Source organism: Callithrix jacchus, chromosome 8, assembly GCF_049354715.1.
Source record: "Callithrix jacchus isolate 240 chromosome 8, calJac240_pri, whole genome shotgun sequence".
NCBI classification, from domain to species: domain Eukaryota; kingdom Metazoa; phylum Chordata; class Mammalia; order Primates; family Cebidae; genus Callithrix; species Callithrix jacchus.
Genome location: NC_133509.1, coordinates 129280913 through 129303177, shown reverse-complemented (window position 1 = coordinate 129303177; position 22265 = coordinate 129280913). Strand labels below are relative to the sequence as shown.

General features: G+C 44.9%; 1 protein-coding gene across 1 annotated transcript; it reads left to right on the top strand.

The window, feature by feature from the left end:
- The first annotated feature begins 9010 nt into the window (after positions 1-9010).
- SERPINA11 (serpin family A member 11) lies at positions 9011-22022 on the top strand. The gene is made up of 5 exons (XM_009006492.5): positions 9011-9076; positions 13474-14119; positions 15608-15881; positions 19173-19320; positions 21677-22022. Exons 2-5 carry the CDS (start codon positions 13477-13479, stop codon positions 21878-21880), a joined length of 1269 nt encoding a protein of 422 aa, XP_009004740.1. The 5' UTR covers positions 9011-9076; positions 13474-13476; the 3' UTR covers positions 21881-22022.
- The last annotated feature ends 243 nt before the right edge of the window (positions 22023-22265 follow it).

Genomic DNA, 22265 nt, shown 5'->3' with positions numbered 1-22265 from the left:
TGCTCCCGCTTTATTTCACAAACAGAACAAGCTGCCACTGCGCTCCAGCCCGGGCAACAGAGCAAGGCCCAGTCTCAAAACAACAACAAACAAACACACACAGAATAGCTGAGACTCAAAGAGCAAAAACAGCTAACCTCAACCACAGGGCCTTCCTGCGCCGAGTTAGAACGAGGACGAATGGCCATTTATGAAGGGCTCCTGCAACACTGCCTGGAGCGAGCACTGTTTTATACACAGTCCTCTTCCCTTGGGCTCTAAAGGTCATAGAGGAGAGGCCCGGCATCCTTCCTGGGACGGAGCTTACCTGCTCAGACACTGCCCCAGGCTTCTGCAGACTAGTCAAGATGCCCTACAGCACACAAAGGAGATAGCGGGTGTGAAGAAGCGACTAACAACACTTGTTGCTCACAACTAGTTCTTTCTACAAACTGCAGGGAGCCCAAGTAGTCAGCAGTGGGTGAGGGCTGTCAGCATCCCCCCGACAGCTTTGCGTCCAGTGGCACTTACAATGAACCAAGCTTAGGTGGCATCCTGGTGCCCACTCAGACCTGCATTGGCAAGCAGGTACAAGAATAGTCATGGGATGTTTTCTGTCAGTTGCTGAGGTCCCGGCTCTCTGTTTTTTGAAATGCCAATCCTTTGCATTTGTTTTTAACTGTGCCTCATATTTTGTTTTGTTTCCATTGGGTGTGGTAAGGTGACAGACAGAGACACCTGCCTTTGAAAGAAGAGTTTATTACTTTGACCACCCAAGAGGAGGGGGCCTGCCCCACAACACAGGGCCACACGGATAAACACCGGGTCTGGTCCAGAGGCATGGGAGCAAGGGGAACGTGTGGCCAGAGCCTTTAGTACTGCAGTGTGGGGAGTGGTTAGGTGGGATGTCCCTATTGGGCATGAAGTAAAGCACACAGGTTGGGGCGTGTGGTGGGAGGGTTTGTGAAATGATTCCTGCGTGCCCACGAAAACGCAGAGAGGGCACGGACATAATCAGCTGTGGCCATTAGTTTGGGCCATCCTTTCAAGATGCAAAATCATCAGTCACAGAATCTCAAGCATGAATATTACAGCATCGTATGAAAGTTTCACTCAAGCAGGAGTGGCAAATACAGACCTATGGGCACCCACACTTCTACCCCATTGAGGGAATCTGGTTCAGCCTCCTGAGACTTTATGTTTTACAAATGCCTTGATTGGAACCACTGTGCAAGCCTCAGTGTTTATCCTTCCATGTTAGGATAAGCTTTACTTGTACTACTCAATAATTCCACTTTTCAACGCTATTGTTTTATTGTTTTTAACTATAAATAAGATGCATGCTCTTTATACGGAATTTGGAGAATACAAAAATCTACAAAAAAGAATTTAAAGTCACCTTAATTTTATCATCAAGAGATTCTGTCATAAATAAATACTCATTTAATTCTAAGCTGGTTCCAGACACTAGGGAGAATGGATGATTGTAAGCCAATGATTCCCCTTCACACGTTTCTCAAAGTAGCAAGAGGAAAGATTTTTTTCTGTTTGTGGAATTTCCTTCCAATTATTTTTTGTCACCCAGGCTGGAGTGCAGTGGCACAATCTTAGCTCACTGCAACCTCCTCTGCCCTCCAGATTCAAGGGATTCTCCTGTCTCAGCCTCCCAAGTAGCTAGGATTACAGGTGTTTGCCACCACATCTGGCTAATTCTTGTATTGTCAGTATAGATGGGATTTCACCACGTTGGCCAGGCTGTTCACAAACTCCTCAAGTGACTCCCCAGGCTGACAGAGGTACTAGGAAGAGACCACAGGGAGAAGAAAACTTCCAGCTGAACTTGTTAACAATTCCAACTGAACAGAAAGTCTTCTGGCCAGAACTCAAGGGAGGGCGTGAATCTGGTGTGCAGACTCCACAGGCTGGGAGGTGTGAAAGCCCTACAGGCATTTGCTACCCGACCCAGCCCCTTCCAATCTTTTTATCAATACTCAGATTATATTTCATTTGAAGTTTCTGCACAATACTGGAATGATTTGGTGTGGTGGTGAAGGCTTGGACTAGGGGATAGGATCCAAGTTCTGAGCCTGGCCCCATCCCCCCACTTAATGAGCAAGTTACTTAACCTCATAGGGCTTCAGTTTCCCATCTATAAAGTAGGGATGACTGCCTCTCTCACATTCTTGCAGTGAGGGTGACCAATAAAGAACACAGCCTAAAAGGAAAAAAAGAGGGGAGAAGTGGCAGACAGAAGGCAAGACTAGATTGCATCTCTTGTCTTGGACAGAGCAGTGTGTGGAGACTCACATCTTGAACTTTTGCTCCAGAACTTCTCCAGGAATAAACCGGGAAAGCCAAGAGAACCCACAGACCCTTTGAAGGAAGCAGGTTGTTCCTGTAGGACCCAAGAGACAGTCCAAATATTGTGAGTGCCTAAGGTGTGAAAGTGGGAAAGGGGAATTGTCCACCACAAAACACATACCCTCTCTGGGGAATCTGAGGGTCTAGATCACAGAAGAAGGATCTGACCTTACCTGGAGCTGAGTCAATTTAGAAAGCCAAGCAAAATACAGGTAGAGGAAGCAGCAGGAAAAGCCCAGTGGATTTTCCACCCTTGGAAAGCTATTTCGGACTTTTCTCACAGGTGTTCTTGGGGAAGGCTGACAGAGGTACTAGGAAGAGACCACAGGGAGAAGTAAACTTCCAGCTGAACTTGTTAACAATTCCAACTGAACAGAAAGTCTTCTGGCCAGAACTCAAGGGAGGGCGTGAATCTGGTGTGCAGACTCCACAGGCTGGGAGGTGTGAAAGCCCTACTTGTTCTCACAGGTGGGAAGCTGGTAGCCTGGGGCAAGTTCTCAGCCCTTCCCACCCACTGCCTGTAAACAAACTTGGTGCTGTTTGGGAAGCCATGGTGGGAGTGAGACCAGTCTTTTTGGTCGCATGAAATCTGGGTGAGGCCTATAACTTCCAGCTTTCCCCCACTTCCCTGACAACCTGCATGGCACAGCAGAGTCAGCCATAACCCTCCTGGGAACAGCTCCATTGACCTGGGAACCATACCTACATATCTCACGCAGCCACAGCAAGCCCTGCTCAAGGAGACTCTGAGCTCAGACACACATAGCCCTGCCCTCCCCACTCCACTCACCCCATGATGATCCTTCCTACCTACTCTGGTATCTGAAGACAAAGGGCATATACTCTTCGGAGTTCTAGGGCCCTACTCACAGCCTGATCCTCCCTACACTACCACAGGTGATACTCTCTTAAAAGTGCCACCTTCTGGCAGGAGGCCAACCAGCACAAAAACAGTGCATTAAACAACCAAACTAAGGATCCTCACAGAGTCCATTTCACCCCCTCAACCACACCATCTTCACCAGAGCAGGTGCTGGTATCCATGGCTAAGAGACCTGCAGATGGACTCTGTGCAACCCCCAATACCAACCTAAAGTCTGGTAGACCTGCTGAGTGGCTAGATCCAGAAGAGAGATCATAATCACCATAGCTCAGCTCTCAGGAAGCCACATCCCTAGGAAAAGGGGGAGAGGACTACATCAAGGGAGCACCCCATGGGACAAAGGAATCTGAACAGCAGCCTTCAGCCCTAGATCTTCCCTCTGACAGAGACTGTCCAAGTGAAGAGCAACCAGAAAAACAATTCTGGTAACATGACAAAACAAGGTTCTTTAATACCCTCAAAAAATCACACTAGTTCACCACCAAACCAAGAAGAAATCCCTGATTTACCCGAAAAAAGTAATTCAGAAGGTCAGTTATTAAGCTAATCAAGGAGGCACCAGAGAAAATTGAAGTCCAATTTAAGGAAATTTAAAATAAAAGGATATAAGAAACATAGTGAAATGAATAGCATAAATAAAAAACTACCAACTCTTTAGGAAATAAAAGAGAGCATGGAGAGAAATGCAAAATATTCTGGAAAGTCTCAGCAACAGAATCGAAGAAGCAGAAAAAGAACTTCAGAGCTCAAAGTTTCCAAATGAACCCAATCCAACAAAGACCAAAAAAAAAAAAAAGATTAAGAAGAAATGACCAAAGCCTCCAAGAAGTCTGAGATTATGTTAAGTGACAAAACTTAAGATTAAGTGGCATTTCTGAGGAAAAAAATAAATCTAAAACTTTGGAAAACAGATTTGGGGGAATAATTGAGGAAAACTTCCCGCACCTTGCTAGAGATCTAGACATCCAAATATAAGATGTTCAAAGAACACCTGGGAAATTCATCACAAAAAGATCATCACCTAGACACATTGTTATCAAGGTATCTAAAGTCAAGATGAAGAAAAGAATCTTAAGAGCTGTGAGACAAAAGAATCAGGTAACATGTAAACCTAGCAGATTAACAGCAGATTTCTCAGCAGAAACCCTGCAGGCTAGAAGGGATTGGAACTCTGTCTTCAACCTCCTTAAACAAAACAATTATCAGCCAAGTGAAATTGGCTGACGGTTTGTATCCAGCAAAACTAAGCTTCGTGAATGAAGGAAAGATACAGTCTTTTTCAGACAAATACTGAGAGAATGCACCACTACCAAGCCAGCACTACAAGAACTGCTAAAAGGAGCTCTAAATCTTGAAACAATCCTGGAAACACATAAAAACAGACCCTATTTAAAGAATACATTTCACAGGACTATAAAACAAAAATAAAATTTAAAACAAAAACAAAGTATACAGGCAACAAATAGCATCATGAATGGAATACTACACATCTCAATACTAATGTTAAATAAAAATGGCCTAAATGCTCGAGTTAAAATATATAGAATGGCAGAATGGATAAGAATTCACCTACCAAGTATCTGCTCCCTCCAAGAGACTCACCTAACACATGAGGACTCACATAAACTTAAGGTAAAGGGGTGGAAATAGACATACAAATAGACACTAAAAGTGAGCAGGAGTAGTTATTCTTATATCAGACAAAACAAACTTTAAGGCAACAGCAGTTTAAAAAGATAAAGGGAGGCATTATATAATGATAAAAGGCCTTGTCCAACAGGAAAATATCACAATCCTAAATATATATGCACCCAACGCTGGAGCTCCCAAATTTATAGAGCAATCACTACCAGACCTAAGAAATGAGATAGACAGCAACACAATAATAGTGAGGGACTGCAATTTTCCACTGACAGCACTACACAGGTCATCAAAAGAGAAAGTCAACAAAAAAAAAAAATCCATTTTTTAAAACCAATGGACTTAACAGATGTTTACAGAACATTCTACCCAAAAAGCACAGAAAATACATTCTGTTTATCAGCACATGGAATTTCCTCCAAGATAGACCATATGATAGGCCGCAAAACAAGTCTCAAGACATTTAAGGAAACTGGAATTATATAAAGTACTCTCTCAAACCACAGTGGAATAAAACTGGATATCAACTCTAAAAGGAACCTTCAAAACCATGGAAGTACATGAAAATGAAATGACCTGCTCCTGAAGAATCAGTGGATCAACAATGAAATCAAGATGGAAATTTAAAAATTATTTGAACTGAACTATAATAGTGACACAGCCTAACAAAATTTCTGGGATACAGTAAAGGTAATGCTAAGAGGAAAGTTCACAGCCCTAAATGCCTACGTCAAAAAGTCTGAAAGAGCACAAATAATGTAAGGTCACACCTCAAGGAATGAGGGAAACAAGAACAAAGCCAGCCAAAGCCCAGCAGAAACAAAGGAAATAACCCAGGTCAGAGCAGAACTCAACGAAATTGAAACAACAACAACAAAAATCCAAAGATAAATGAGACAAAAAGTTGGTTCTTTGAAAAGATAAATAAAAATAATATACCTTATCAAGAATAACCAAGAAGAGAGAAAATCCAAATAAGCTCAATTAGAAATGAAATGAAAGATATTACAACGGACACCACAGAAATACAAAAGCGCATTCAAGGCTGCTATGAACACCTTCATGTGCATAAACTAGAAAACCTAGAGGAGATGGATAAATTCCTGGAAAGATACAACCATCCTAGCTTAAATCAGGAAGAATTAGCTACGCTGAACAGAAAAATAACAAGCAGTGAGATTGAAATGGTAACTTTAAAAATTACCAGCAAAAGAAAGTTCAGGACCAGATGGATTCACAGCTGAATTCTATCACATATTTAAAGAAGAATTGGTACCAATCCTATTGACACTATTCCACAAGATAGAGAAACAGGGAATTCTCCCTAAAACATTCTATAAAGCCAGTATCACCCTAATGCCCAAACCAGGAAAGGACATAACAACAACAACAACAAAATGACAGACCAATATCCCTGATGAACATGGACGCAAAAATCCTTAACAAAATGCCAGCTAACTGAATCCAACAACATATTGAAAAGGTAATTCACATGATTAAGTGGATTTCATGTCAGGGACACAGGGATGGCTGTCAGTAAATGTGATACACCACATAAACAGAATTAAAAACAAAAATCATATGATCTTTTTAATAAATGCAGAAAAAGCATCTGACAAAATCCAGAATCGCTTTGTCATTAAAACCCTGAGCAAAATCTGCACATAAGGGACATACCTTAACGTAAAAAAAGCTGTCTATGACAAACGTACAGCCAACATAATACTGACTAGGGAAAAAAATTGAAAGCACTCCCTCTGAGAACTGGAACAAGACAAGGATGCCCACTCTCACCACTTCTATTCAACACAGTACTGGAAGTCCTTGCCAGAGCAATCAGACAAGAGAAAGAAAGGGCATTTATATCAGGAAGCAGGAAGTCAAACTGTCACTGTTCGTTGATGATGTGATCATATACCTAGAAAACCCTAAAGATTCCTCCAAAAATCTTCTAGAACTGATTAATTAAGCAAAGTTTCAGGATACAAAATTAGCATACACAAATCAGTAACTCTGCTATACACCAACAGTGACCAAGCTGAGAATCAAGTCAAGAATTCGACGTCTTTTAAAATAGTCACAAAAATATAAAATAGTTAGGAATATACCTAACCAAGGATGTGAAAAATCTCTACAAAGAAAACTACAAAACACCGCTAAAAAAAGCACACAAACAAATGGAAACACATCCCATGCTCATATACGGGTGGAATCAATATTGTGGAAAATGACCATATCACAAAAAGCAATCTACAAGTTCACACAATTCCCATCAAAATACCATCATCATTCTTCACAGAACTGGGAAAAAAAACTAATACTAAAATTCATATGAAACCGAAAAAGAGCCTGCACAGCCAAAGCCAGACTAAGCAAAAAGAACAAATCTTGAGGCATCACATTACCCGATTTCAAACTATACTATAAGGCCATAGTGACCTAAACAGCATGGTACTGGTATAAAAATAGGCACATAGACCAATGGAACAGAATAGAGACCCTAGAAATAAACTCAAATACTTACAGCAAACTGATCATCAAGAAAGCAAACAAAAACATAAAGTGGGGAAAAGGCACCCTCTTCAACAAATGGTGCTGGGATAATTGGGTAGTCACACATAGGAAAATGAAACTGTATCCTCATCTCTCACTTTGTACGAAAACCAACTCAAGATGAATCAAGGACTTAACTCTAATATCTGAAACTATAAAAATTCTAGAAGATAACATTGGAAAAACTCCTCTAGACATTGGCTTAGGCAAGGATTTCATGACCAAGAATCCAAAAGCAAATGCAATAAAAACCAAGATAAATAGGTAGGACTTAATCAAAGTAGAGTTTTTGTACAGCAAAAGGAACAATCAGCAGAGTAAACAGACAACCTACAGAGTGGGAGAAAATCTTCACAATCTTTACATCTGACAAAGGACTAATATCCCAAATCTACACAGAACGCTAACAAATTAGCAAGGAGAAAAACAAACAACTCCATCAAAAAGTGGGCTAAGGACATGAATAGACAATTGTCAAAAGAAGGTACACAAATGGTCAACAAACATGAAAAACACTCAGCATCACTAATCATCAGGGAAATGCAAATCAAAACCACAATGTGATATCAACCTTCCTCCTGAAGGAAGAGCCATAATCAAAAAATAATAATAGCTGTTGGTGTGGATGTGGTGAAAGGGAGCATTTCCGTACTGCTGGTGGGAATGTATACTAGTACGACCACTATGGAAAACAATGTGGAGCTTAAGGAACTAAAAGTAGAACTACCATTTGATCCAGCAATCCCACTACTAGGTATCTATCCAGAGGAAAGGAAGTCATTGCACCAAAAAGATGCTTATTCACGCATGTTTATGGCAGCACAATTTGCAATTACAAAATCGTGGAACCAACGCAAATGCCTATCAATAAATGACTGGATAAAGAAACTGTGAGATATAGATATAGATATAGATATAGATATAGATATAGATATAGATATAGATATAGATATAGATATAGATATATAGATATATAATGGAATACTACTCAGCCATAAAAAGGAATTAATTAATTGCATTCCCAGCAACCTGGGTGGAACTTGTGACTATTATTCTAAGTGAAGTAACTCAGAAATGAAAAAGCAAACACTGTGTTCTCACTCACAAGTGAGAGCTAAGCTATGAGGATAGAAAGACATAAGAATGATACAGCGGACTACAGGGACTCGGGAGAAAGAGTGCGCAGCGTGTGAAGATTAAAAGATGGCGCACTAGGTTCAGCGTATACTGTTTGGGTGATGTGCGCATCCAAATCTCACAAATCACCACTGAAGAACTTACCCATGTAACCAAATACCACCTGTTCCCCCAAAACCTATCAAAAGAAAAAAAAAAGAATACAGCTTGGATCACATAAGCACGGATACAGGCATCAGCAGCAACCACACCACCACCCACTCCTAGCTTCAGAATATAATATTCTTAAACTGAGCCTTGGCTTAAGTCATAATCCAGCATTTGTTTGTGGGACAGGCAGCCAGGGCAGATAATTTGGGGAAAAAAAGAGCCCTTCCTGTTTGCTGTGCATTGTCTTCATACCAGTTCCCAGAATTGACCTGACAAATATTGACCAGGTTGCTGCAATCTTCAAACACCATTTTCCTGTGGGTAGACGTGATGCAGTGCTGAAGACCCGGGTCCCCGCTCAGTGACTGCTCTGTGAGTACTGTGCCTATGCCTAAAACGAGGGCAGGGGCAGCAGCTGCCTCCCTCCCTTCTCTCTCTCTGTCTCTCTCTCTCTCTCTCTCTGTGTGTGTGTGTGTGTGTGTGTGTCTGTCTGTCTGTCTCTCTCTCTCTCTTTGTGTCTCTCTCTCTGTTTCTCTTTCTCTCATTCTCTCTGTGCGTGTGTGTCTCTCTCTCTGTGTGTGTCTCTTTCTCTGTTTCTCTCTCTTTCTCTCATTCTCTCTGCATGTGTGTGTGTGTCTCTCTCTGTGTGTCTCTGTTTCTTTCTCATTCTCTCTGTGCGTGTGTGTCTCTGTCTCTCTCTCTGTGTCTCTTTCTCTCTCTGTTTCTCTTTCTCATTCTCTCTGTGCTTGTGTGCATGTGTGCGTGCGCGCGTGCGCGCACGTGCTTGTTCCTGGCTTTGGTGGTGGCGACGGGAGAAGTAAGTCCCTGAAGAAGAAATTCAGCCAGGTACTCCCTCTGAGTCTTAAAGGAAGCACTTCAGGTTTTCAGTCACCTTTTAGGGAAAACTTGGCCCCTAAGAATTTTGAGAGAAGAACCCCAAATAATCCTGGATTAGACAAGAAAATGAAGCAATACAACCCAAAGCACAATGACAACGGTGCTGCAGCAGATTTACTAGGAGCTGCCCTCTGAAAAGGGTGCTTAGGAGCTCTGGTCTGGAATCTAAGTCTTGCTCCTGCTGTCAGCAGCTGGCTTGTCCTAACCCTGCATCAGTTGTCCCCTGTGTACAATAGGGCTGATAATCCCTGTGCTTTGAGGTTCTCCTGAGGACTAAATTCAATGAGACGAAGCAAGTGTTTCTCAGAAAGTACACCACTGGTATTTGGGCAGGACCACTCTTCACTGAAAGGGACTGTTCTGAAAGCTTTCGGGAGCTCGGGCTGCTCCCCACCTCATCTCCAGCAGCACCCCTCCTCCAGGCACTGAGCTGACCCAAAAAGTCACCCCTACCTCCTTTACACACGCCCCTCCCCCTACCTTTGTCAGGAGCCAGTGTTACCATCACTTCATAAACCCTTAGTAAGTGAAAATATAATACTTTATGAATATAGTTCTTAATTTTCCCCTGGGATCTTTCTGGAAGAGGAATTAAGAAAAGAATTGGGCATTTTTACTCCCAGGCTTGATAGAGAAGAAAACCACCACTGAGTACTTTCGACACGCTGAGAGCTTGGTACATTGACTGTATAATCCTGAAATGGCCCCACACCCGGGAGGTGGGCAATATCATTTACATTTTGCAAATGGAGACACTGATTTCAGAGACTTGCTTTTGCACAGTACCCGGCAGTGAGTTACTGCACAGCCTTGATTCCAAGGCCCCCTCATTTACAATTCAGTCCTCTTTGGGAAATAGGTCCTTTGAAGTCAGGGACTCCTTGGGGTGCAGTGGGGTAGAAAATAAAGCTGAGTTCAGTGGAATAGAAAGAATAAACCAGAAATAGTTTCATCACAGTCGCTTTACTTTACTCAGGGGGAGAACAATTTTTAAATTGTTTTGCGTCTTCCAAATTTTCCATCAAAAGAAAATCTGAAGTGCGTGGAGGCTGTGATTAAGCAAGCCCACACTGAGCTGTGCTGGAGGAAGGGAGGAAATAGCCTTGGGGCCGAGCTCACAGGACTCTGACCAGCAAAAGCATTTCGACATAGCAGATAATGAGAGCGCATTCCTCCCTCCCTGACACCCGGCCTTTGCGGTTTGGCAGGTTATTTAGGGCACCAGGGGCTATCAACCATTTGCAAAAATATAATCTCTCTTGCACTGTCACAGCATTTGCAATTGATCCAGATGTCATTGGTTTGGGCAAAAAATTATTAAAGGTGCCAGTTAAGACACACATGTCATCAGGACAAACCAATGAGAAGTGATAAGGGCAGTGAGCATTGCAGAGCTGCTGTGCAAAGAGCGGAACAATGGGAGGGTTGGGTTTGAAGGGAGAAGAAAAGGCTGCCTTCCTTACTGAGGTCATCAAGGTTTGGGAGGGCCCCAGCCGCTCTGCGGTAGTGAGTCTTCTGCAAGAACCTGAGGATGTGTGCAGGGTGGGTGGGGCATGGGACTGAAAGGGAAAGGAGAGCATGGAACACAGGGCAGAGTAGAGTCAACATCGTTGGCACTGCAATCTCCCCTCCAGCTCAGGCTGCATCCCCTGCCCTAAACCAAGGGGCCTTCCTGCTCCTGCACCACTTTGATCCCCTGGTAGTGGACTGAAGGCTCTTTTGGCACATTTTGCAACTTAAAATAAAGCACAAGAGATATCTCATTAGTTTGCAAGGGCCAGCTTAATAAAATACCACATGCCGGGCAGCTTCAACAACAGAAACTTTTGGCTCACAGTTCTGGCGGCTGGAAGTCCAAGAACAAGGTTGGCAGGCTTGGTGCCTTCTGAGGCTGTGCGGGAGAATCTGCTCCAGGCCCCTTTCCTAGCTTTGCCTCTCTCCTAGTTTGCTGGCCATCTTTCACGTTCCTTGGCTTGTAGAAGCCTCACTCTGATCTCTGCCTTCATCCTCACACGGCATTCTCCCCATGTGCTGTCCGTGTCCACAATTCTCTTTCTTGTAAGGACACCAGTCATATTGAATTAGGAGCCTGCGCTAATGGCCTCATCTTAACCAATTACATCTTCAGTGACCCTATTTCCAAAAAAGATAATATCTGGAGATACTAGGTGTCAAGACTTCAGCATATGAATTTCGGGCAGGTACAATTCAGCCCACAACAGATATTTATCCCCACAGCCCTGCAGCAATTAAAAAAAAATAGAGGTTTCAACCTCTGCATGTGACAAGAGGCATCCCAGATATCAGAGGCTGGACAAAGACATGGAGACGGAGTTGATCCTCTCACTGCTCCTCTAGGCTCAATCAATCCTGCTGCTTTGCTGTCCCTTCTGGGCCGTCCTCACCTGCAAGTCCAGGTGGCCGATCTTCACATCCACCCTCCAGCTAATGAATGACTGGAAAGGTGGATGGCATTCTTCTCACTCTTGGGGCCTGACGGAGGCTTTACACATCATCCTTTCCCTTCCAGTGGGCAGGATCATTGTCAATAGCCACGCTGGATGTGAGGGACGCCTAGCATCACTGGCAGCATGGCCAGGACATTGGCTCCAGGCATGTCCTTCTCAGTTTGTCATCACATGTATATTTGCTTATTTAGCTACTGAGTGTCACCTAAGCTAGTGTCAATTAAACCCTAAATTCTAGGAAATCTGAAATTTTCTTTACTTCTTTCCCCCACTAAATACTGAGGACCCAGTGTACCTCGGACTAGGCAGATCTTTGAAAGTTAATGAATTATTGAAAGAATGACTGGAAAGAAGAAAGAAAAAGTAAGGAAGGGAGGAAGGGAAGAAAAGAGGGACGGAGGCTAGACTATGGAAGTTGTTTTGTTGTTGTTGTGTTGTTTTGTTTTGTTTGTATGTGTGTTTGTTGGGTTTTTTTTTTTTTTTTTTTTTTTTGAGACAGAATTTCACTCTTGTTGCCCAGGCTGGAGTGCAGGGGTGCGATCTCGACTCACTGCAACCTCTGCCTCCCAGGTTCAAGTAATTCTCCTGCTTCAGCCTCCCGAGTAGTGGAACTACATCTGTGTGCCCCCACAACTGGCTAATTTGTGTGTGCCTGTGTGTGTGTGTTTTTTAGTAGAGACAGAGTTTCACCATGTTGGCCAAGATGGTCTCGATCTCTTGGCCTCGTGATCCGCCCACCTCGGCCTCCCAAAGTGCTGGGATTACAGGCGTGAGCCACCGCACCTGGCCTTTTGTTGTTTTTAAAACAGGTTCTCACTCTGTTGTCCAGGTTGGAGTGCGGTGATGCAATCACATCTCACTGCAGCCTCAACTTCCCAGGCCCAAGCAATTCTGTCACCTTGTCCTCCAGAGTAACTGGGACTGCAGGCACACGCCACCACACCCAGCCAATTTTTAAAAGTTTCTTTTAGAGGGGAGGTCTGCCTGTGTTGCCCAGCCTGGTCTCAAACTCCTTGATTCAAGCGATCCTCCCCACTCAGCCTCCCGAGTGCTGAGATTACAGGTGTGAGCCACCATGCCTGGCCCTGGCCAGGAGTCGCTGTCGTTGTTGTTGTTATTGTTTTAAAGCCCAGAGACTTTCACTCAACAAAATCTTAGAACAAAATCTTAGAAACCCATATGCAAAGCAGATAAAGGGTTGCTACCTTCACTGAAGCCCTGGAGGAGAGTGTCCAGAATCCTAATCACAGAATCCTAATCATCCATGGCCTTGTCTTCTGCAGGGCCCCTCATGGCAGCCCTGTGAGGCACAGTGTGAAGATGGGGTTTGTTTGTTGTATAAGCAATAAAGAATCATGATGTTATTTATGAAGAAAAGTGATATGTTCACCCTCTTGGTTTCAGAGAATGGGGCCAGCTTGGCTTTGGCTGCTGGGAGCAGGGATCCTGGCCTCTGTCCACTGTCAGCCCCTTCCTGCCCATGGAGATAAAAGTCTGCAGGGACCTCAACCTCCCAGGCATCAGCTCTCAGAGCCAGCCCCCGCCTACCACAGAATCACACCCACCATTACCAATTTTGCTTTGCGTTTGTATAAAAAGCTGGCAGCAGACACCTCCAGAAACGTCATCTTCTCACCGGTGAGCATCTCCACCACCCTGGCCCTGCTCTCTCTTGCGGCCCAAGCTGACATCTCAGCTCTGATCCTGGAGGGCCTAGGATTCAACCTCACAGAAACCCCAGAAGCGGACATCCACCAGGGCTTCCAGAGCCTCCTCCACACCCTTGCCCTACCCAGCCCCAAACTCGAACTAAAAGTAGGAAACGCCCTGTTCCTAGACAAGCGACTAAAGCCTCAGCAGCACTATTTGGACACCATCAAGGAGCTTTATGGAGCTTTTGCTTTTTCTGCCAACTTCACAGATTCTGTTACAACTGAGAGGCAGATTAATGACTATGTGAGAAGGCAAACATACGGGCGAGTCGTGGACTGCCTCCCGGAGTTCAGCCAGGACATGCTCATGGTTCTCGCCAATTACATCTTCTTCAAAGGTGAGGCTTGCTCAGACAGAATTATTGCCACCTCCTCTGCATGTAAATGCTCTTACGGCAGGCAGCTAGCCAACAGGTTCTTTGCTAACCACTTGGGGAAATCCATGAATAAGATAGAGCTTTCCCACCCTTGCGTAGCCACAGTCCATGTGGGTTGGAAATAAGTACAGATGCAAAATAACTCAGTGGGATGGTGATGGATGCCACAGAGTTCTCAAAAGAGGCACCCATCCAAACTTGGGAAGCTTCCTGGAAAAATAGCCACTTAAGCTAAGACATGAGAGCGAGTTGTATTTACTCAGGTGAAAAGGCTTGGGAGGGGTAGGGCAAAGAGGGTTCATGATGATAAAAAGCAGCATATCTAAAGGTCCAGGGAAAAGAGGTACCATTGCATTTTCAAATAACTGAAACAAATTTAGTTGGAATAGGACATCAAACACAATAGCGGAATAATCGGAGGAAGCCAGGCGTTGTGCTGTAGAGGGAAACAGGGCCACGAGGAGGGTTTCCAACTTTATTCAGGGAACCTTAGAATTGCCAGAGAGTTTAAGTGTGAAGGGATAGGATCATATATGGTTTTAGGAAGATCAAACTGGCTGCAATTTGGAAGGTGGCTTGGAAGGGAGGAAGAGTAGGAAAGGAGACAAGTTGGGAGGTTCTCAACGTGGTCCAAAATAAGTATGATGGTGGCCTTGAAAATAATATTGTGGTTTTGGAGGTAGAATTTGCAATACTCGGTCGTTGACTGGGTGTGGGTATGTAGGACAGGATGACCCAGTTCTGTTATCAAGACCAGTGTTTGTGGGGACAGATTTATAAGAAAAGAGAAGATACCACACGTGTGAAAGTAACGACGACCCCAGCATTCTTCATTTCTAAGTACCTCTTAATGGGCTTTTGCTAATGCACGACATTTTATTAATTGAATTCTTTTCCTTTTTCAGTTTGATTAGGGAGCTGGGGTGTGTGGGTGAAGGAAGAAGCTCTCGAGCTTCTCTGTAGAAGGTTGTTGTCTAGAGGTAGTTTGGTTGAGAAGGATTAATTCAATGTTTGCAAGCAACCTGAGCTATGCAGTCAGTCATCCCTGCTCTGCAAATTAGTATGTGTAAATAAATTCACAAAGACTCAGTTTGATCATCCCTGATATGGGAATAATAACACTCATTTTTATTAATTTTTATGACAATTCCAAGAGATAATATCTAACACATGGAAGGTGCTTAGTAAATGGAAAAATACCTTTTGGCTTCTTAGAAGCTAAGTTCCTCTGAAATGGAACAAGTCATAGGCTGTTCGTGCTCAAACACCGGTGACTTGTCCTAGAAGCTGAACCAGGCCTAAATTCTAGTCTCCTGGCTCTGTATCCATTCCACTTTTTTGCCCTATCCTTGCATAGCCAAGAGGAAGTCACCAAACCAGTGTGGTTTTGTGTGTGGTTTTGCTCTCTTGAAAAGAGTTCTCATGGCCTTATGGGTTTTGTGTCCTAAGCCAAGTGGAAGCACCCTTTTAGTCACTACCAGATCCAGAAGCATGAAAGTTTCTTCGTGGATGAGAGGACCTCTCTCCAGGTGTCCATGATGCACCAAAAGGAAATGCACAGATTCCTCTATGACCCGGAACTGGCTTGCACCGTCCTCCAGATTGAATACAGCGGAAATGCCCTGGCCCTGCTGGTCCTCCCTGACCCAGGGAAAATGAAGCAGGTGGAGGCCGCTCTGCAGCCAGAGACCCTGAGAAAATGGGGCCAATTGTTCTTGCCCAGGTAAGAGTCACAGCAGAAGGACACTGGCTGACCTTGCTCAAGAACCCCGGCAGGTATTGATCAACTTCAGCTGCAAAAGCCCAACGTCTCGATTAGGCTCACCGTCTTGTCCTTTACTAACCGTGTGATCTTGGCAATTTTCTCACCTCTTCTGGACCTCTACTGTAAAACTAAGGACATGATACCTGCCTCATTGGGTTGCTCAGAGGATTCATTAAGAGAACATAGACTGGTACATGGAGCGCAAGAAGTGCTCACCTGGCACTGTTATTATACCTTCCTGGTGTCTGTCTGGTTCCCATCGCCTTTCCTCTTGCTTTTCTCTCTCCCCTCATAACAATTTACTACCAGAAGGTGGTAAAAAAAATCAGATCAAAGACAGTTAAGAATAATCATGGCCAGCTGCAGCAGCTCACACCTATAATCCCAGTGCTTTGGGATGCCAAGGTGGGAGGATTGCTTGAAGCCAGGAGTTTGAGACCAGTTTGGGCAACATAGCAAGACCCTGCCTCTACACCAAATGAAAAAAAAGAAAAAAAAAATAGCCAGGCATGTGGGTCCATGCCTATAGTCCCAATCACCCAGGAGGCTGAGGCAAGAGGATCACCTGAGCCCAGGAATTTGAGGTGATAGTGAGCTATGATTGTGCCACTGCAGTCTGGGCAACAAAGCCAGATCCTACCTCTAATAAAAAATTATCCCTATCATTATATTGTTAAAGGTTGCTTCTGTTTTAATTAAAACATATTTTAAAATTAAATCTTAAGAACACTGGCAATATTAAAGTTCCTATTTTATGTGATCTCGAAACTATTTCCCATCTCACTTGCTTATTGGTTTATAGTTTTCTCACAGCAACTTCAGCTTTTCCTTGTCGCCCTAGACCCCCTTCACCAGCTAACACCTTCTTGGGGGTGCATCTTCTCTTGTGAGGTACTCTGAGATGAAATCTGGTACTGAGTTATAGTTATTGCTTGCTGTCTAACAAGCCACCCCCTGTCCCGACGCGCGGGATGAGCAACGGAGACCCTAGGGAGGGAGTGGGGATTAAAAGAGAGAGACAGGAGATGCGGAGAATGGAGACAAGTCAAGGATCTGATCAAGTCTCGTTTATTAGCTACAAGGCGGTTGCTTATAAACAAGTAAGGGCGGGAAGTTCTGAGGGCTGAGGTCAGAGAGTAACCATGGAGACGAGGCTGCAGGCTAGCCTCCTAACTAGGAGGAATGTGAAACTTAAACAATAAGGGAAGCCCACAAGATGGAGGTTTAGGTAAGAGGAACAAAAGCTTAAGCAACATAGTTAAAAGATGGCTACTGTTGCCCACAACCCCCAACTGAATGACTTGAGGCAATCACTTCCTTGGTTCTGTGGGTTAACTGGGCTCAGCTGGGCAGTTTCCTTGTGTTGGGGTAGATGGTAGCTGGAGCTGAAGTCACTGAACTCTCTTCACTCGTGTGCCTGGTGCCTGTGCTGGGCTGGCTGAAAGAGACTAAGGCTGGGAGGCATCTCTCTCTCTCTGTACGCAGTGTCTCCATGAGGCTCGCTCAGGTTCAGTAACTCAGCATAGTTAATATGGATATATGGCAACTAGGGTCTCCAAGACAGAATGCTTCTGTTAAGGCCTATGCCCAGAAATCAGCACAGTGGCACTTCTGCCTGTTGCAGAGCCCACCCAGATTCAAGGGGAGGGTGCATAGATGCCACTTTTGATGACCATCTTGAATCCGCCACAACCTGGTAGGCACCAGCCACCCCATAAACTCACAGGTAGCTTCTCTCAGCACCCCATTCACACTGAGGTACCAGGGATAGAGAAGGCGTTTTGTGTTTGGGCAGAGATTAAAGCACAAAATAAGAGACACAGGCCAAGGGGAGAGGCCAGGATTTAAGGGATTATTCCTGTTGTCTATGAAGCTACATGGCTCTAGTCAGTTGCTAAGTTCAGCCCCATAGTCCCTGGCTCCTTTGGGGTGAGGCTTCTTCTTGCCCCCATCACAGAAGGAAGTGCCATAGACTCTTCTAGACTAGTAGATTTTTTCTCAGGGAGAGTTTCATTTGACTTCTTCCCACTTGGACATTCTAAAAGCAAAACCAATCCAAGCTAGTCCTCTAAATCTCAGACGTTCCTTGTGCCAGAGACTTACAGTATCTTAGTAGCCATTTTTATGGGCTTTTATATATAAGATTCTGCCATGTTTCACTCCACTCAGATGTGAGGCAGGTTGGCTTGCCAAGGGGAACTGCACCTGCTGGCACACCATTCACATATGTATTCATTCGCATGTTGAACACCCACTGTGTTTTGGGTTCTCTGTCAGACCCCTGCCCTACTAGACTCTTTTCCACCCCCCAACCTACTGGCCTGGGGCTTCCCACCCAAGTACTACCTGTGGGAAACTTGTCAAGTAGCCCAAGATGTCCTCCCACTTCGACTAGGCATCAGACCCTCATATTGCCCAGAAGTCAAACTAGCCACAATTCTCTAACCTGAATTTGATTTTCTGAGGCAGAAGTGTTCAAGCTGATTATGAACTAGTCGTGCTTTCCAGTGTCTGGGTAGCTGCCAAACCATAATTAAAAAGATACATAACACCAGAGAAAAAAGGGAAGAATTGCTGTGGGTCCAAAGAAATTTCTGAACTTAACCCAGGGAATGTGGCAATCAGATGGTAAAAATGCCCCAAACGCAGGAGAGAGAGTTCGTTTGTGCCCTGTGCCCGACATACACCATCTCCCATCAGATCCTCACAACAGCCCCAAGGAGGGGGCATCACTATGCCTTTTAACACATGAGGAACCTGCAGCAGAGATGGGAGAGAGATGATGGCTGCTTGTATTGGGGGATGCCGGGAGGTGGATTTAGGACATAGTACAAAAGCTGAGCCAACAGAACTTGCTGATTCATCAGATATGGAAGTGGGAAGATGTTGACAAGTATTTACCTTATATGGTCGTGATGTGGATTCCATCAGTTCAGCCTCGAAGAAACATTGCCAATATCGGACACCTAGAAAGCTCTCTATAAATGTGATGAGGATAAAAAAGACATGTAGCTGTGTCTGGAGCCTTTTCAGATCCAGACACAAAATAATCCACGTGGTCCGAAGAGAAGGGAGCTGTGGTTCTGGGTGACAGAATGGTCCATCATAGCAAATAGTGTCGTGGGAAGACTGATTGCCCCTTACACTGGGAAATGCCTTTCCCTCCCACAGCTCAGGTTGCCAACAGGCAGGGCAAGAGCAGCATGTATAACAAGAGAACACCATTTCTCTGTCTGATTCTCTCTCCAGTCTGTTGGATTTGCACTTGCCAAGGCTTTCGATTTCTGGAACATATAACCTGGAAGACATACTTCCCCAAACTGGTCTCATCAACATACTCAACTTAGAAGCTGACTTCGCAGGAATCACTGGGCAGCTCAACAAAACCATCTCCAGGGTAAAGTGGTGAATATGGATGTGTGTGGGCAGGTGGGGGCAGGAAAGAGGTTTCTCCTTTGACATACAGGACATTTAAAAGTCAAGTTTTCTGTTCTTTTTCTTTTCTTTTTCTTTCTTTCTTTTTTTTTTTGAGACAGAGTTTCGCTCTTGTTACCCAGGCTGGAGTGCAATGGTGGGATCTCAGCTCACCGCAACCTCCGCCTCCTGGGTTCAGGCAATTCTCCTGCCTCAGCCTCCTGAGTAGCTGGGATTACAGGCACGCGCCACCGTGCCCAGCTAATTTTTTTTAATTTTTTTAGTAGAGACAGGGTTTCACCATGTTGACCAGGATGGTCTCGATCTCTTGACCTCGTGATCCACCCGCCTCGGCCTCCCAAAGTGCTGGGATTACAGGCGTGAGCCGCCGCGCCCGGCCTGTTCTTTTTCCGCAGACTATTTAACACCACAGTCTTTAAGGCATCTCTTGATGGACAGCTCCTTCTCTATCTCCCCTTCTCCAGGTCCCTTCTATTCTTCAGCATTCTAAATAGAATCGGGGGTCATTTGGGGTCATCCATGGAGCCAGAATTTCCCCAGGTGTTGCATGGCTTTATTTTGATTCCCGATACCTCCTCCCAGGGCAGGAAACTCTATCTGCCTTTGTTATAGCTCTAGAGGGTAGTGAGGTATAAACTAGAGGTGCCTCAGTCAGCTTTGCTGCAGTAACAGAATACCCCAGAATCTCAGTGCCTTACTATAACAACTGCTTATTTCCTGGTCATATTCCTGTCAGAAGCAGGTCACTGCCTTCAGTCACAGAGCTGCTGCACATGTCTTCTCCCTTCCAGGATGTAGGTTAAAGAAGCCCCTATTTGGGGCAAACCATTTTCACGGCAGGGGGAAAGCAAAAGAAGACGTGTAAATAGCTCTAAACGCTTGCCCCACACACCGCCTGTGCCATAGGCACTCACATGCCATCAGCTGAAGCTAGTCCCAAAGTCCAGATTGTCTCCCCCTCCAGGAGGCACTGCCAGTCTTGTGGAATAGTCAAGGACTGATAACCCTCTAATGGGAAGGGAGGGTTTATATTTGGGAATAACCATGTATTTCTCCATGGAAAGGAAGACACAAAGGCCCTTCTCTGATCTTCAGCTGTCCTCTTTGTTTTAGGATAGAGTTGTGCATTACCATTTGAGTCTTTGTTAGGAATTTCATAAGGAAGTTATTCTGTCTTTTATTTGGAAAAGATCGGCTGAGGGGTGAAAGAGCACCCAAGGCAACAGGGACACGGTCCTGTGTGCATGTGTGTGCAGGCATGCATATACATGTGTGCATGTGCAAGTGTGCATGTGTGCAGGCATGCATGTGTGTGTGTGTGCATGTGTGTGTCGGAGAGTTAACAAGAAGGGAAAAAAAGTAGTTTAGCTTTTTTTTTGAGATGGAGTTTCTCTCTTGTCACCCAGGCTGGAGTGCAATGGTGTAATCTCAGCACACTGCAACCTCCTCCTCCCAGGTTCAAGCGATTCTCCTGCCTCAGCCTCCCAAGTAGCTGGGATTACAAGTGCCTGCCACCACGCCCAGCTAATGTTTTGTATTCTTAGTAGAGATGGGGTTTCATCATGTTGGCCAGCCTGGTCTTGAATTCCTAACTTGAGATGATCTACCCGCCTCAGCCTCCTGAAGTGCTGGGATTACAAGCGAGAGCCACTGTGCCCAGTGTAGCTTTTTAAAGAATTCTTTTCACACTGACCTTAAATGCTAGATCTATCTTTTCATATAGCTTGTTCGTTCAGTGAAAGGGATCATCAAGGCCAATGTTTTCTCCACTTTTTTCAAAGCCTCAAAATACTTTCTTTCTTGGAATTAGTGTGAAAATGAGGATTTCAAAAGGAAGTTTCTTGCACAGAGGCTGGTAGGAGGCTTGGCACATCAGACATGCTGAGCGCTTTCTGAACACTGTTGACTTCAGCTAAGTGAGCCATTTTATAGTTGAGAAAATCGAGGCTAGAGAGGTTATGTGGAGCTGAGAGCAGAAATGACAACCACACCTGTGCCACAAGTACACCCAGGGGCTGGAGAGATGCTCCTCAAAGTTCCTGCTGGGTTTTGCAACCTGGTAGCTGTTTAGCAGCCCTCTGGCTCAGGCTCTTTTGTCTCCCTATTGAAGAGTGATGGGTGCTGTCAGTGTAAACCCTCAGGATGGAGGGGGAACATGGAAAGAAGGGAAAGGTGGAATAAAAGCTGCAGTTTCTTCCTGGGATGGTAGGGCCCAAGAGGCCATAACAGGGTGACTCTCTCTCCATCTCCCCTTGCTGCAGAAGCAAGTGTCTTCCCCTTGAAGGCCCTCAAATTGATGCTGTCTCTGTCTCCTCTAGGTGTCACACAAGGCGATGGTGGACATGAGTGAGAAGGGAACCGAGGCGGGAGCTGCTTCAGGCCTCCTCTCCCAGCCCCCATCTCTGAACGCCACTTCGGCCCCACATGCTCACTTCAACAGGCCTTTCCTCTTGCTGCTTTGGGAGGTAACCACCCAGAGCTTACTCTTCCTGGGAAAAGTTGTCAACCCAGTTGCAGGGTAACTGTGGTGGGAGGCCAGGGGGTATCTTATCTCACCCTGGACCGAACAGATTGGCCAGCACCAGCCGGCATCCCGGTGCTGCTATACAGACCAGTTAATCAGTGTGCCAAGATTCTAATAAAGTTGACCTTGGGTTTTGTGAACACTAAGAAGCAGTGCTTACAAGGGAGGGCCAGCCTCTAGCCGCTTACTCACGATCTCAGATCTGGTGTTATCTGTGCTTAGAAAGTTGGAGAACAACCCTTGTGTATGGCCTCCCAGGATATGTCTTCCACTGCTGCCACCATTTTAGATATTTGCTGAGCATCCATTGGGTATGGGTTATAGAAAAAAACCTCAGAGGGAATCAGCAGGAGTAAGCAAGTCTCTCCCTTCACAGTGGCTGA

Excerpts from the sequence above, each read along its gene's own strand:
- SERPINA11 (XM_009006492.5), top strand. The coding sequence starts at position 13,477 with ATGGGGCCAGCTTGGCTTTGGCTGCTGGGAGCAGGGATCCTGGCCTCT. Across the intron at positions 14,120-15,607 it reads CAATTACATCTTCTTCAAAG|CCAAGTGGAAGCACCCTTTT; the intron begins GTGAGGCTTGCT and ends TTGTGTCCTAAG. Across the intron at positions 15,882-19,172 it reads GGCCAATTGTTCTTGCCCAG|TCTGTTGGATTTGCACTTGC; the intron begins GTAAGAGTCACA and ends TTCTCTCTCCAG.